Here is a 17701-nt window from a genome sequence, read left to right on the forward strand (position 1 = left end):
TAGAGACACAATAAAGCCACAGTACATTGCTCACTTATCTCTCAACGCGATTTTATTATTATTATTATTTGATTAACTTTTTATTAACAATAATTAAAGCCCGTAACGACGGATACTAAAAACGTGTCTATCATTTTCCAATCGGACATGGCCGATTTATTAATAATTAATAAAAAAGAGAAAAATTTAACTTGCGTTTTCTCGAGCACCCACGTTATCATTTATTATTATTATTATTATTATTATTATTATTATTATTATTATTATTATTATTATTATTATTATTATTTATTTAGTTTTTAAACATCATAAATATACATATATATGTATACATATATATGTGCGTGATGGAATAAAAATTACATTGCTATATAAGTGTCAATATAGGCGAGTCTTTCGATGAAATCAGTGCACTCCGACAATACTATTTTTAATTAATCATATTTAAATTTTTGTTAAAATTTTTAATTAATATTATTTTGACTCTTAATCTCATTGAGTTATAATTTATAATAATTATAAATTTATTTTTGATATGATATCACGATGTCGAAACGACAAAAAATGATAATTAAAAAATTAATAAACAATTAATAAATATAAATAAAATATCGACGGATACGTCGTAAAGACTCTCCTAGATCCTCAACTATTTAAACCACAGATGAATCACGCCTTTTAATGCACAATCGCGACGCTGATTAATTATTAAAATTAATTAATTAAATACACAGATACAGCGTCTCGGTACTGGCACGAGTGGTACAATTGATCACAAATACTAAAAAGTGAGTCGAGAAAACTAGAATCTTTATTTTAATTCAATTACATTTTAACAAGACTCTAGTCTTCTCGTCCTCGTTCTATTTTTTTTTTTTTATTTATTTTTTTCGGAGTATCTTGAGATCTACGTCAACGTCTGCATTAAATCTCATAAAATAGTCTCATTACATACAATGAAAAAAAAAAATGATTTAATTGCAGACTTGACATCATTATGATTGCGTATTTATTATAATTATTATTTATTTTAATGACAGACCTGGACAGACAAGCCGACAAATGTGTTGATTTAGACACAAACATATATATCATGCATTAATTATATATTCATATATTTATTATTTACGTATTATATTTATTGTTTATCCGCACTTACAGCCGCGAATTATTTTTAAATTATTCTAGTATCGTTAATTACACTTGCCAACCTGTCTACACTTTCACACTTAAATTATCATTAATAATATATATTTGCTTATAAATTTAAAGTCTAAAATGCTAATGACACACAGAACACGGAAGATTTATTATTTCATTCGTAGTTTGACTTATTGAATTTCTTATTAATATTAATTATTTAATTGATTAATTTATCAATTAATTATTATTATTATTTTTAAAAGCTGACAAACATAATTATATTCCGTCCCATCAATACAGCTATGAGTCTTAGTAATTGTTACATGCGTAAAGATTTTAATAAAATTGTCGTCCATGTAATTTATACAGAATATTAAATACGTATTTCGAAAAAAGTCACAGATATAATTTTTATTTATATTTTTAATAATATTTTTGTATGTGGTGAAGTCTCGTTTTATTATTTTAGTCACCAACACGAGTGTCATGTGCTCCTTATGCATTATCGTCAAAAATATATTCATATATATATACTCATTTATATTTAATATATATTTTGTTTATCTATATATGTATTTTGTTTTGTTCTTTGGTATTAAATAATTATATTTATTTATTATTTTAATAATTGTAATAATAATATATAATATTTATATGTATATATATATATTTATTTATAATTAATTAATTATTAGTGCTAATAAATATGTCGACGTTTAATTTAAAATGATTAATACTTACACTATATGTTTAATCCATATGTATCTGTGCAATTTATATTTATTCAATTGCCTAACAATAAATATGTATTTTGTGTCGATATATTTATGCTTTAATTTTGATCGCACTAGTATTTTTTTAAATTCAATATTCGATTGCCAATTTCAAGCTTAGATATTTTTTTAATTTTTTTTTTTCATATTTTTAATCCATTCAATAAAAATAAAAATAAAAAATAACTTAAAATATAAAATAAAAATAAAGGATTACAATTTTTAAATTTTTTTATTTCATAATAATCTTAATCATATATAATAACTAATAATATAATGATAATAATAATATAATAATATAATAATGAATAAAAATAATAATAATAATGAAAATAGATATCATTACACTACTTAGGTACAGTTGCTTGATACTTTTTTGCATAAAAAGAATAGAAGAAAAAATAATATTAATAATTTAATAAACTGGATTAATCAGTCATATTTGCACGTTCACAATCGATAGTTCGTTGTTTTAATTACTTTGATTATTATATTTGTGAATTAATAAGTCAAAAATAAATATAAAACAGTAACACTGGTGTTATATATTATAAATAAATTTATTACTATCCTGTGAGACGTGAAAATTTGATCGAAATCCTTATCATAACTTCGTAAAAATTGCGCACAGCCATCGCGCAAACACATCAATTTTTTTTTTTTTTTCATTTTTTTTTATTTTTTATTTAATTTTAAAATATAACTATTTGTTTTGTTTAATTTTTTTTTTATCAAAATTGACAGTGTATTGTATAAATAAAATGTTATCATGATTTTTACTCGAGCGTTAGATAATTTGCTGCGAGCGGATAAAAACATAAATAAACAAAACAAAAAAATTATAAATAATATATATATATAATTAAAAAGATAAACTTAGAAAAAATCATTTGGATATAAAATACATGAGAAAATAAGCTGGGCAATAATTAATTGATAATGTACGGTGTGATATATCGAGATTAACAATGTGCTCGTTTACGCATTTTTTAAAATTTAAACACTACATTTATTTTGTGTTTAAATAATAATAATATTTAACTTAACATTTATTAAACTAATTGAACTGTGGTATCGGTATGCAATTATTTAATACATCAATTAAATTTATTTTATAAATGTACGTCCGTCAGTGTCACAAGTTAACACAATTTACATAATTATATATAATTTACGTCTGACTTAAAAACCTCCCGCTAATTTTCTTTATTGATAAAAAAAAAAAAGAACAATAAAATAAAATAAAATATTATAGTCAGCTAGTTGTAACAATATGCACGATCTACATATGTCTATGATAAGTATATTAAGGCCATGTTTTAAAGTTACGGAGAGATAATATTTTGTTTTTATCGCACCATAAATTAAATACGATTTAAAACAGAATTTAAATACGAGTATTATTATTTAAATATCAATATTAATATTAAAAATACATAAAGTAACATAAAAAGTTTTGTTTTATTTTATTTTATTAAAATTACCTCCGACCCACGATGTTTGTGCGATCGCGTCTAAACTAAAGAGGGTAATTCGACTCACTCTCCTTACTGATAAAGAATAGCAATAGTAGTAATAATAATAATGATATAATGAAAGAAAAAAAGTTGATATATAAATAATTAGAGAGTAGAGTCACCCACGCGACAATAGTACAGCCTAAGAGACTTTAAAATCTAAATATTAATTCTACGATTGCACGAGGAGTTGGTGTTCACCAAAAGGCGAGCATTCTCCAGATCCCCTTATACTTTAATCAATATCCCACCCACATGTCTCTCAAGACATCTCCCTACTTGCTATTAAACTTTACCCTTATAAAGATCAATAATTAATATTAAATACGAAAAAAAATGTAATGACGTGAAAGCCTTGCGCTCAATAATTACTCAACAATATTTTATTAACAAATAAATAAAATATATATATATTTATATATATATGAATATTTATTTTTATTATTTGTTGTTTATTATTATTATTATTATTATTATTTTTTGTAACCACGTAATTAAGTATAGAATTTTTTCTAACGATCTCAATGACTCGAGTTTAAAACTTTACTCTGTCTCTCCCTCTCTTTACTTCTTTCTAATTGGCTTTCCTCATATCATAAATTTACCATATCTCTCATCACTAATATCAGTTCTATGGCTTAAAAAAGAACAGTCTTAAATTTAAGGTCCTCCGAGTTAATGAGCATTGGCGAGCGCGCGGGTATTGACCAGTTAAAACTTAGTTCAGACGATCGTGTAACTAATATTTTTTTTTTTTTTTTTTTAATTTTAATTTTAATTATATCCATTACAAAACAAAACAAAACAACAAAACATTTAATGCATTATATATTATTGCAATAAGGATTTAAAATTCCACTATCATTTAATTTAAATTCAATAATTACTTTATAAATATCAACACAATCATTATAAAAAAAAAAAAAAAACATATATGTATATAAATAAAAATACTCATTATAAAAACGGTTTTAAATCGTTAAGTCTCTCCGTACTTTGGGATAACAATGTCACTCGTCTTGGAACGTATCTGTTACTGTTATTTAATATTTATAGATTCGTTTCACATTTTTTATTTTAATTAATTATTATTTTCATTGTTTTCCCTTACTACTACTATTATTATTATTATTATTTTTATTATTATTGTTATTATAATTATAATAATAATATATAATATTTATTTATATATTAAAACTCTACACACCCACGCCCGCACCCACACCCGTAACACGCAAAAAAAATTAATTCACACACACTCGCACACTTGATATCACCAGTACCGCTGTTATTAACATTTATTATGATAAGACACTGCCATGATCACGTGTGCGAGTGTTCTGCCCGCGTATTAGTTACAATTATCCATTTTTCCTTTTTTTTTTTTTTTTTTTTTTTGTTTTTCATTTTTTATTTTTTTTTTTTTGACTTACAATTATCGTTACTTTAATTATAAATAAATGTACGTACATGAATGCATCGTGGGATATGCAGACAAGTAAATACTTAGCAGATTACAGACTAAGTCGTTAAAAATCTAGTTAACTACGAAAGAGAAATAGCCTAGTGCTCACAACACATTTCACATAGAGACCCCTAATCAGAGTGTACTTTTATAATTAATTAATTAATCAATTAACCAGTATAATATAATAATAATAATTATTATTTTTTATATCTTTAAATTATTTATTATTATAATTAATCTTAAATGTTACTTTGCTTATTTTTTTTGTTGTTCATTAATCATCATTAATACTCGCGTTTATTTAATTGGCATAATATTATACTCACAGTAGTATTTTTAATAATTAATTAATTCATTAATTATCAATAATAATAATTATTATTATTATTATTTATAATAATAATATTTTTTTTTGTATAACATATCGGTTAAATATATTTTTATATTATCGTTATTTTTTGTATATATATAAATTCATTTGTTTACTTTATTAATTATAATTATAATTATAATCATTATTATTATATGTATATCATACAACGTGATTCACTTTATTATTATTATTTAGTGTTTCATTCAAAGTTTTATTATTTTAAACACTGAAATGTATTTCGTGTAGTGTAAAGAGGAGGGGGGAGGGGAGAGGGGCACGTTTTGGCGCTTTTTTTTAAGATAATATAATTTTGGTTTTATCGCTTTATTTTTAAAATTATTATTATTTTTTTTTTTCATTTTTTTTTCATTTTTTTTAAGTTTTTTTTTTTTTTTTTTTTAGTTTTTTTTTCCTTAAATATTTTCAATGCAATTTAAAATTATTACAGCGCCCCGTAAATTTTCATTGTAATTTTACGAGAATTATTTTAATTAATAAGCACACGTTAGTTTTGATTTTGTTAGTTTCACATAATAAATTTATTATTTTAATTATAATATGGATAATAATAATAATAATATATATATTTATATATATATATATATATATGATTCGTAATGATAATAATAAATAAGAGAGATAAATAAATAATGCGAGCAGAAGCGAGAGGATAGAAGAGGATGACACGACAGACTTTTGAGTCTTATTTTCTCGATAATAAACTTGGAGAAAGGAGACCTTCGGGAAGGGGGACTTGTAAGGTCACTTGTCGATCTCTAAACTCTAAGTATGTAATTACTTTTTATTTATATTTTTTATTAATCACGCACGAGTCTTTCACTCTCACGCCCGGAGTAGTCTTGCATTGCTGATTTATAAATTTTTTAAAATTATTATTTTTAGGGGACTTTCTTATATATTTTATTATTTTGTTTCTTATACGACTAGATTTAAAGCATGTTCTTCCGTAACATGCCGCGCATTTCCTTTAATTTATTTTTTAAATAGATCCGAAGTGAAAGCAATTATTTGGAAGAAGCAGGATTTATCGCGCAATCTTTTAATTAAGATTCACGACGGACGTGTCGTGTGTACTTAGGCACTGTAACATGGAATTCCCGTGTTCCTCTCTCTCCCTCTCCCTCTCTCTCTCTCATTCTCTCCCTCACAAATCTTACTACCCTCTCAGCTCATGTGCGCAATCAATTATATTTAATTCAATTAATCAACACTTCACGCATCTCCAATCTTTACTTTCATTAAAACCATTTATTTTCTCTCTTTCTCTCTCTCTATTTTAATTATTTGTTGCATTGATTTAAAGTTTGAGTCCCCAAAATTTGGAAGCAATTTATTTAATATTTTATTTAAAATTTATTTTTGTTCCTAGTCAATAAAATCCAATATCACTTTAAATAAACTAGGGACGCATTATTTTAAATACGCGACCGATAAATATTTAAACTTTATTTCCAATATCAATAAATTCGTTTTAGATTTTTTCTTTTTTTTTTTTTTAAACAACTTCGGGAACTCGGTCTTGGTATCTCGTTGAATTCGCTATAAGTCGTAGATGCATTTTTTTTTTTTATTTATTATAATAAATACTTGAAAGCTAAATTTGACACGCGACATTACAATGGAGAGAGAACACTATATATATTCGCACAGCAAGTAATATATATAAATATATATAGATAGTATATATTTATATGTATGTATGTATGTATTTATTTATTTATAAATATATATATTACTTAATCAATAAATTGACGCAAAAGTATATTAATTATATTAATGAATAATTAAAAACTATAAGAAAAAAAATAATCGCGACTAAAAACCGCAAAAATACAATAGATTAAAAACGAATAAAGTTAATTAATAGTATGATTGGCAACACAATTTAAGCGTATATCGGAGCAATAGGGTTTCACCGTTCGCTTATTCCTCAATTAAATTATTCTCACATCGATTAATTACTTGCAAGGGTTTTTAAATTTTAAATTTTAAATTAACACCAAAAATTATTATCAGATATCAAAGAGTGTGGATTTTATTTTATTCTCTTACTTACGCATACTCTCACTTAATTTATTATTATTTTTATAATTAACCGCAATGGTAATCGATATCAATATTCGCTAGAGAATAATGTCGCAATTTAGCGACGGAGAAACGCGATTTTGCTAAAAATTACACACAGAGAGTTTATAGTTGAAAGCTTTGTAAGCCTAAATAACATTTTGGACAACTTTATTTTTTTTTACCGATTGTTACAAGTACTGATTAGTGGTAATTAGTTTAATTAGTAACGTAATAAATAAATGTTATTTGAAACGCACAAGTGGGTGGGCCTTATTCACATTAATTATAGTAATAATATTTTTTAATTAGAGCGACAAGTTAATTTCATTAGATAAATTTATAGTTACTGTTACTGTTATTGTTATTAAATATATATATATAATATTCAGATTCGTTAATGTCTTTTATAAATTGTCTATTTATTTTGGAATTCACAAGAATCAGATCACTTTTCTGTCTAAATTTATTTAATTATTTATTTATTATTTTTTTTTTTTTTTATTAATTATTTATACTGGAGAGCTTATTGTGAATTATCACGTTTAAATTGACATTAAAAGCAAGCGAAAAAAAATATAATAATAAATAAATAATAAATGGCCCATAGAGATCGAACGATAATTTTATTGAGTCAATCATATATATATATTAGTATTTTAAAAATCTAATCGGGACAATTATGATACACTAGCCCACCGCAATTACTTAATTACCGTACGTTATTTTATTAATTTTTTAATTATTAAACGTTACGATAAACAATCAGCGATAGAATATATTCTAAAAATATGTTCTTATTGATATTTTCATGTTACATTGATCCCTCATAGGCATTTTTAGTTTTTTTTTCTTTTAATTATTTTTTGGCTTCAAATGAGCAGTGATGAGAAGAACCATACCACGGTATCCTTCTCGAATTTTTTTTACTCTTAAAATTATACATATATATGTATATATTTTAAAACTCTATATTTTGCGTTTTGTAATTCGCACTTGATAATTATCGAAACTCCGAGATCTAATATTTGAAAAGTATTTTATTATTTTTTTTTTATTTTCCAATTATTTAAATAATTTAATTAATGATTTCCAATAAATAAATATTTTATTTTAATTAATTAAATAAAATTTTATTTTTCTAATCAATTATATTTACTTTATGCCAAAAAAAATAAAATAACTTTTTCAAATGACCATTAGTTTAAATAAGTGCTAGTACAGAGTCACCATTACCTCTCGCTCTGTCGCAATATTATTATTATTATTATTACTATTACTATCATTATTATTATTATTATTATTATTACAATAAAAGATCGAACGCAATCGGCCAAGTGGAATGAACACTACTCTTCTGTCCTTATATTTAAAATGCACCTAATGGCCTAATAAATTAAAAAAAAAAAAAAATACTATTAAGGGCAAAGAGTTTTCGCACATTCCGTTAAATTATTCAGCAATAAAATATTTTTAAAAAATTAATAAACCACTCGTCGCTGTGCTATAAATTTAGATCGTTAAATAAAGATAAAAAATATAAGTAAAAACCGTCGCGTCTGTACGTGTGAATATGCGTATGTTAAATTCGCTTATTGAACACTTAGTATGCACATTCAATTCATATTTTTACCATAACATACATTTGCAACATATTCTTTCCTATCTCACTCACGATATAACTACGGCGCTTATTTTATTTTTTATACCCTTATATATCGATATCAATTTTTCATTTATAAATAAATAAATACCCTTGTTTATAAATTTAAAATTTAATAAAGTAACATATGTGTTAATTTATTTAATTTAATAATAATAATAACAACAATAATAATAATAATAATAATAATAATCAATGATAATTATTTACGTTATATTCCACGCGTAATACTAAATTTGAACTGAATTTATCCGTCGTCAGTTACATTTAACCCCTTGTATCAAGTTTTTTATTTTTTTTTTTAATTATCACATCCTGTTGTTTTGGTTTGTGATACGACCTCCCGACTAGGTAAATTATTTTTTTTTTTTAAAAACGAAAGGCTGTTAATTTATAATTATTACTATTATTATTCTGGCACGAAAAAAATATACATATATATATATATATATATATAAATATATATATATATATATATATATATATATATATATTCATTTATATCAACACACTCTAATCATACAAAGCTGGAATGGCCTGATTAACAATCATTCCGTAATTATTTAAATATTAAATTAATAAACTGAAAATAAATAACCGCGAGCTCTACGCTTGTTTATTTTATAATTTAAAAAAAAAAAATAAATAATAATAATTGTGTTAAATGAAAACGTGTATTTTAATGAACAGCATTGAGAAATAGGAAAAATAATGTTTCGAGGTAGTTCGAATGAATACTCGTTGCTAAAAACACGTGTGTAAATTTATATATTTATATTTATATTAATTGCCATTATCACGAATAATTATTCACATAAACAATTAACGCATCGTAGTACGAGATCCCTTTTCTGAAAAATCAATTATTGCCTCACGTATTAATTGAAAAAAAAGAAAAAAATAATTATATGCTCGGTAGCCAATCACAATAAGCGTTTGTCGCGTTATTTATTTGTAAAATATATGAAAGTGCATTTTAAATAATTAATGATGATTGAAAAAAAAATATATATATATACCAAGATAATAAGGCGTAGCAAGAGTATACATATGTATATATAAATATATATTTATTAGATAAATAATGTGTAATTTATTCAGTATAAATATCGCAATGAGTCTTATGTGGCTGTAACAATAACGATAGTCATACTGATTATAAGCAACATTAATTATTTTAATAACAGTAATAATAGACCAAATACTAATTACAGCGGTAGCAATAATAATAATATTTATATTAATAATAAATGGTGGTACTTTCGATAAATAATAACTTTTAAAATAATAAATTTTACCATTTCCCTCTAAAGTTAATTGAAAGCTTATGGAATAAGTGCGTTTATGAGGAATTATCTGCCCGATTAATAATCACACATATACATATATATGTTATATATACCAGTCAATCGATCATTAGATCACAGATTGATTAACTCTCACTCTTTTCCTCTCATTCCTTTTTTTCTTCTATTACTATTTAAATTCTGTACGTCTATTTCAAGCTGGCCGTTTACTTTTTTATTTTATTAATGAAGAGAAAAAATAACTAAATAATTAAACAACCTTACGAAGCGTAACCGGGACCGAGTACTTAAAAAATGATTTAGTTTATTAATTTTATTATTATTATTATTATTGTTATTATTATTATTATTATTTTGCAGTTTTGTTTCGACTAGCCGACTCCGAAACGACTGCACACGGAGTTGGATTTTTAAAAAAATAAAATAAAAATAAAAGAAAAAAAAAACATTAATCGTAGGACTAATGTTTGAAATTTCAGGTACGAGACTTGAGGGCCGATTCGGTTAATCGTCTACTACTTTCCTCCATTGTTGTTCATAAAAACTATATTTAATAAGATCTAAAATAATAAACAAAATAGGATTAAATAAATTGCGATTAAATTTAACAATATCAAGCGGACTAAATGCATTATTGTGAGCAGAAAAAATAAGTTGTTTGATCGAGTAACAATTATTTTATGTTAATAATTAATAATATATATTTATAATAATAAATACCGTTAAAGTGTATAAGCATAGAATGTGCGTGAGTAGCTCGGAAATTCTCATAATATTTATACACGAGTTTAAGTTTTTATTTTTATAATTTATTTTTGTTGCGAGAATAACGTGCCAAGTTTTATATATTACTCAATTTCAAATAATAATAATAATAATAATAATAATAATAATAATAATAATAATAATAATAATATAAGAGGTCGATGATAACGACGACGGATTTGACTTTTCACTGCGTAATTACAAACGTAACATTAAATAATAATAATAATGATATTTATAATAATAATAGTAAAACCAAACAGAAAAAAAACAGCAAAACTAAACACCCTTAAAAACTAAAATGGCATATAAAATCAGATTTTTATGGACTATCAAAGGCGAAGTAAAACTTCGCCGGAAGAAATACCCGGTACACCAAAAAAAAATATATATATATATGCAATGATAAGACACCCATTCAACTAAAATGTACAATCAAACATAAACAACAAAAAAAATATATATAGATTTATATATATATTTAATATAAAGTTGGGAATAAAATAATGCGTTTGATATAACCGCAACATTAATATTTGAGCCACGACAATAATCATGATAACTTTGAACTTATCTCACTTATTCACGCCGTTCAAACATTTTTTTGGGGTTTTTTTTTTTAAACATAAATTTATATATATATTTATTTATAATATCTTATCCTACTTCATTCTTTTCGGTCAAACATCAAGATTTTTCAGCCGGATTACTTTATTTTATTATTATTAGTATCTTATTTTTTTTTCTTTTTTTAAAATTTTTTTTTTATTATTATGTATATATTTTTAAATTAATAGTCCCTTACTAACTTACGCGCAAAGACAAACGCCAATTATATCTCAGAACAACGTCTCACGTCGCACAAGACACGAGAATATCACATTACAGGTGTTTTTTTCCACTTAATAAGTAATAATAATAATAATAATAATAATAATAATGATTAATAATAATAATAATAATAATTAATAATAATAATAATGATCTATGTATACTATAAAATATCGCTTTCCTGTGGGACCTATATATATTTTTTTTTTTATATTTAATCTGTAAAAAGCCTATCCGACGAGTCCGATTTACACTGGGTCACGTAAAATGTATGTGGAGTTTTATTTATTAGTTTAGTTTAAAGAACAAAAGCTCAGTGGTAAATTACCGTGTAACGAGCTGTCCTTGATTTAAATAAAGAAAAAATAAAATTTTTTAAAAAGACATTTGTCACTTGTAGAAAGTTAAGATCACGCACGTCATATGTCCCCGATATTTCGTTGGTCGTTCTCGCGGATCTTGCGCACTACGTATAAAAAAAAACTAGTCATGATTAATTTTAGTTTAATAATACACAAAGATACTTAAAAAACAATAACAATAATAATAATAATAATAATTAAAACTTTAAGAGAATTTAAAAAAGACTTTGGAAAAAAAAATAGACAAAAGCTAAGCCAGACAAACTCAAGACTTTGCAGCGAGGATCGTTAATATCGCGAATAACCGCGATTGTCGCTCTTTCTCTTTATTTGAAAAAAAATAAATCAAAAAATGAAAATTTATATTTACTGACACTGTCAGTGTCAGAAAAATTGTCATGATTGTATCCGCATCGTTGTTGGCGAGTAATTTTCACGGCTCCAGGGAGATAGGCACGTTAATTTTATTCAAGTATTTCAATTAAAACATTTTTTTTTATTATCATTATTTATCAATAAATTTAAAACACAAATTTCCAGTGACGATAATACTGGATTATTTAAATTGAGAGCGCGATGAAAGGAGAGAGATAGAGAGAGAGAGAGCAAGCAATAATATTATAATAGTAATATTAATAATAATAATAATAATAGTAATAATAATAATAGGAAAGACATTGATCCTTAAAAAGTAGTGGACGAGCAGCAAATGTTGTGCGCGACGTATTTTTGATGCACTCGCATAAAATACATATATAATAATAATATTTTATAAATATTATAATTTATATAAAGAAAGAGCGACAGTGGCGATGATTGATGTTTTGATTCTTCGATTATTAAATCCATATACATAAATGTATATCTATATCTAGATCCGTAAATTAATAACTTGCATATATATTATTAATATAATAAATATGAGTGATAGTATTACAAGCTCTCGGTGTTATAAATATCGTGTGTCTAATTTGCCACATACATTTTAAATTATCTGACAATATTAATTGATAAACGGCATCATCTCTCAACTAACTGACTAAGCGCTATTTTATTTATTTATTAATCATCGTTAAATAATAGTGTAAGATAGGCTAATAGCTCTCCATAAATATATATATGTTATATATATTAATATTAAAAATCGTAGTACTTTATATTTATTATTTAAAGTCCTATCAGTACTAAAATTATATTTTATTTATACGTGTACACAAAGTTGATCGGGGGGACTACGTGCGCGCAAGCGCGTTTACATCTAAATTATTGTATTATTTTTTTTTTTTTTACTTTATTATTTTATAAGTGTGTGTGTTTAAATATTTAACTAAGTGTCCTCTCGAAATTTTTCGCCTGTTACGTGGATGATATAAAAGGCTATTTTTCCTCCCCTCCCTCATCTTCTATCTCTCTTAATTATTTAATATTTTATTAATTTTAAATATTCCAGACCTCCAATTATTATTATTATTAATATTATTATTAATATATATTAATTAGATTAATTAATAATTATTATCGATCTACACGACGTTAACGAACAGTCATATAGATTGATTCGTCAGAATAGAAGAAATCCTAAGTGCCTAAATTCAATATTATTATCACAACAAATATCTTTCTACTACTCTGAGAAAGTTTCACCATTTCGTCTTTGATTCCTTCAATTAATAATAAATATTATAGTTTTATTAACGCGACATACGCGGTATGTAAATACTTTTTTTTTTTAATTTAAAAATTCACCTGGCTCTGATTAATTATTTATTTATTTATTATTATTCTTTTTTTTTTTATTTTGTCCTGTAATTTAGTGCTATTTTCACCCTGACGAGTCTCGCGTAAAGTAGTATTAATACTTGACGACTTGACGAACACAATCCCGCGGATACCGACACGAGTATCGGAAGCTAAATGCCACATAAACACGTAGGCTTATATTATTCAACTTCTGATCTGACTATTTTTATATTTTATATTATATTTCAAAGAGTAGTTTGATATATTTATATTATATATCTATATATTATTTTTTAATCCCATTCACGGTCTGACCGGGCAACTATAATATCTATATAATATATATATATTTAATTATTTATTAAATATATCGTTAAAACACTTAGGTAGTAGCTTAAAGTCTACGTTCGTAGAATAAAATAGGGCGCTAGTCGATTTAAATTAAATTACGACAAAAGAAAAAAAACATTAGTTTACTAAAAATAAAAATTATAATTAAAAACAAAAAAATAAAATTATAAAATTGGTATATTCCGCTGGGAATGAAAAGGTAATTCGTGAAACTCTCCGTTAATAATAATTATTATTATTATTCATTTTTATACTTATAATTATCCGTGGCCCTAGTAATTAATACGCATATTTTTTTTTAATTTTTTTTTTCTTAACACATTGGCATACGTCATTCATACACATGCACGCACATATGCGATCTATAAATTAAGTAAAACAAAATTTCATCGTTTGTGTGCAAGTCTGTCGTTTTTTTTTTAAATGTAATGTACATATATGTTTTTTTTTTTTAAACTTAGTCGTGGCGTTGTATTGAAATTGGCGTATGTGTATCATTGTCATATCTCTCGTTATTTCTCCTTATTACGATTTGAACGGCTAATTAATTAAATCTTACAGTTAAATTCGCTTATAGAATTATCATGAGGTTTAAGTTTTTTTTTTAAATATGAATCTTCCTTTAGCTCAATGTGTGTCACTTAAAATTGTGTATTAGACGCGCGTCATTTTATTTGTCCGTATCTTAAACTTTTTTTGTTTACCTATTTTTATTTATTGCGCAAATATTTTGTATGTTTTTTTATTATTTATTCAAACGTAACTATACTTTTTATTACTTAATCTGCTTATTATTATACTGATTGATTACTTTTCGATTCGAAATGGGATTGTTCTATTTTACTGATCATATTTTATAAATTTATTTTTATTCTGGCTATTAAATTGCTCGTTTTTTTTATTTATTTTAAATCTGAAAAGCTCGTCGTGTTAATTAACAACACGGAATATTTTATTAGTAAAATTTTTTTTTTTTATTCATTGTAGTTATTTTGACGCGGCTAAAAAGTGTTTCATGTTGTTGGATATTTTTTGCTCGCTCGTCGTTTGGTTTTAACTCCATCAGGTACCTCGACGTTGGAAAAACTATTTAATATATAAACGACACCGTGTCGTTTCAAAGCGCGTACGAGTTTTCCAAATTTTCATTTTTTATTTTATTGTTAGTGTTAATATTTTAAAAGTATTATTCTTATTATTATTTTTTAGTATATTTAATTAATTAATTTTTTTATTTTGTTCACGTCGTGAACGACCGGATAAAGATTTTTAAAATAATCTCGTTTCGACCGTTCCCGCGTTTAATTTTTTTTATTTTTATTTTTGTATCACAAGGAGGCATAACGTTATAATACCGGCCAGTATTTAATGCCACCACGACTTGACTCGAATTTAAAATGTGATCTTTTCTTACCCGATATTAATTATTATTACTATAATAATATATTTAGTATTTATTATTTTTTTTTTTGTTTTTTTAATATTTTTTTTTTTTTTTTTTTTTTTTTATTTTTTTTCTTTTTTTTTTCGTCAATTGTTTTAAACTCTACATTAATAATTGGTACAGAGAAACACTGGACATTGGCACGACAGGTGGCATTTAGATTTAATATAGAATAAAATTTACGTTATTGCGATAACATTTGGTATCGTTGTGTCGTTGCCCGGCCAGCCTGAATATTCATTATCATTATCATTATTATTTATATTATTATTATTATTATTATTACTATTATTATTTATTTAATTAAATTAAATTTATTTTTTCCTTATTTAATTAATCCTATTTCCCACGTTTTTCCTATCGTCTTAATCATCAGCAGGACGGCGGGCAGCGACGTCAATGCTCGTTTAAGATTTTTTTTTTTATTATATTTTTTTTTTCTTTTTTTTTTGATTAGATTGATACAGTCTAAGTTTGATACTCGCTGCAGTCTTCGAACTGTCCAGCAAAAATGGAACACTCCCCGAAACGATCAGAGACCTTTGGCCTGGGATTTGTCTTTGCATTCGATGCTAACGACAATCAACATCAACCGGCATTTATAATTGATTGATTTATTGATTTTATATATTATTTTATTTTGTTCTATTATTTCATTTGAATATCGCCACGTGTAATATACATATATACATAAAGCGATTGTGCGTAGTTTCAAAAATTGAGGTAATAATTAAGAACATGCCCAATGGATATCATGTATGTCGTTAACATCAAAGTCACGATGGCTAATGTTTATTATCCAGTTCAAAACTTTTATTAAAGTAGTCTTGAATTGAATGTACAAGAAAAATTCGATTCCTTATTCAATGGTCTCCGAACTGTCGATCGGATCGCCAATAATTTATATATATATTTACATATATATATATATATATATATATATATATTTTTTAAATGTTTGCTGTTCACTTTTTTTGTTTTTAATATAAATATTAGTACTTTTTAATATTCATTATCGCAGTAAGATCGTTTGGCTGTTCATTAATTCTTAATGACCCGACGTATCTGAAGATAACAGGCCCTAGAATATTTTTTTTTATTTTATTTTTAATTTTTTTTTAAGTAACTCATTCCAAAAAACGCATCACTATCAGTTATGTAATTGACATATCGAGATAAAATTTGCTGACAGTTAAAAACTGCCGACATTTTGCTCGTTATTACTCAGAGATGCCTCACTGCCATATATATACATAGACGTATATATATATATTTATAGATATTGAAATGATCATGCCTAATTATTATCGTTGAGTTTATTCGATAAGTGACGAATATTTATTTGATGTAAAAAGTGTCAAACGAACCGGTAAAAGATTAGGGATTAAATGTAGCTGGTGTTGTAAAGTCTCAAACGTAGTTAATCTGGATCCTTGCCGAGTATAAGCTTCAGCATTATTCACATCACAGGTCGAGTATACGAGCGTGTGATAGTCACACTCTCTACATCGACTCACCTCCCAATAAGTCTCCGGGTAAATACGAGTTAAGTGAACTTGGAGTAGTTCTTTGAGCGTCACCGCTGTCGAGTCCAGAGTTGCTCCAAAGTGAATTGCTGGAGGGTGGAGCGCCCCAAAGTTGACTTGAGCTGCCGCCCCATGTGTCGGGTGGTGGACCAGCTTTGTTTGATGGTCTCAGACCCCAGCCACTGCCGCCAGAGGCACCTGTTTGCTGTTGGCCACCGTGACTCAATTGCTGCAGAAGTGTGTGAACCTCGTTGTCAGCTGGAGATTCCGCAAATATTGTCGTATTGCCGAGAACACAATTATCCAAAGCTCCTTGAGCCTTTAAAAAAAAAAGGAAAAATATTAATTAAAAT

The 17701-nt window shown here is 25.2% G+C and overlaps 1 protein-coding gene across 4 annotated transcripts in view; it reads right to left on the reverse strand.

Moving 5' to 3' along the window:
• Positions 1-2129: 2129 nt before the first annotated feature.
• The window catches only part of LOC103576151 (trinucleotide repeat-containing gene 6C protein), a 29916-nt gene continuing 14344 nt past the window's right edge, over positions 2130-17701 (reverse strand). For all 4 annotated transcript variants that reach the window (XM_008556222.3, XM_008556219.3, XM_008556221.2 and 1 more), the window contains one exon: positions 2130-17667. In XM_008556222.3, the coding sequence (XP_008554444.1) occupies positions 17326-17667 (342 nt within the window). In that variant the 3' untranslated portion in view covers positions 2130-17325. The remainder of the gene's footprint in view (positions 17668-17701) is intronic.

Source organism: Microplitis demolitor, chromosome 3 (assembly GCF_026212275.2).
Source record: "Microplitis demolitor isolate Queensland-Clemson2020A chromosome 3, iyMicDemo2.1a, whole genome shotgun sequence".
NCBI lineage: Eukaryota > Metazoa > Arthropoda > Insecta > Hymenoptera > Braconidae > Microplitis > Microplitis demolitor.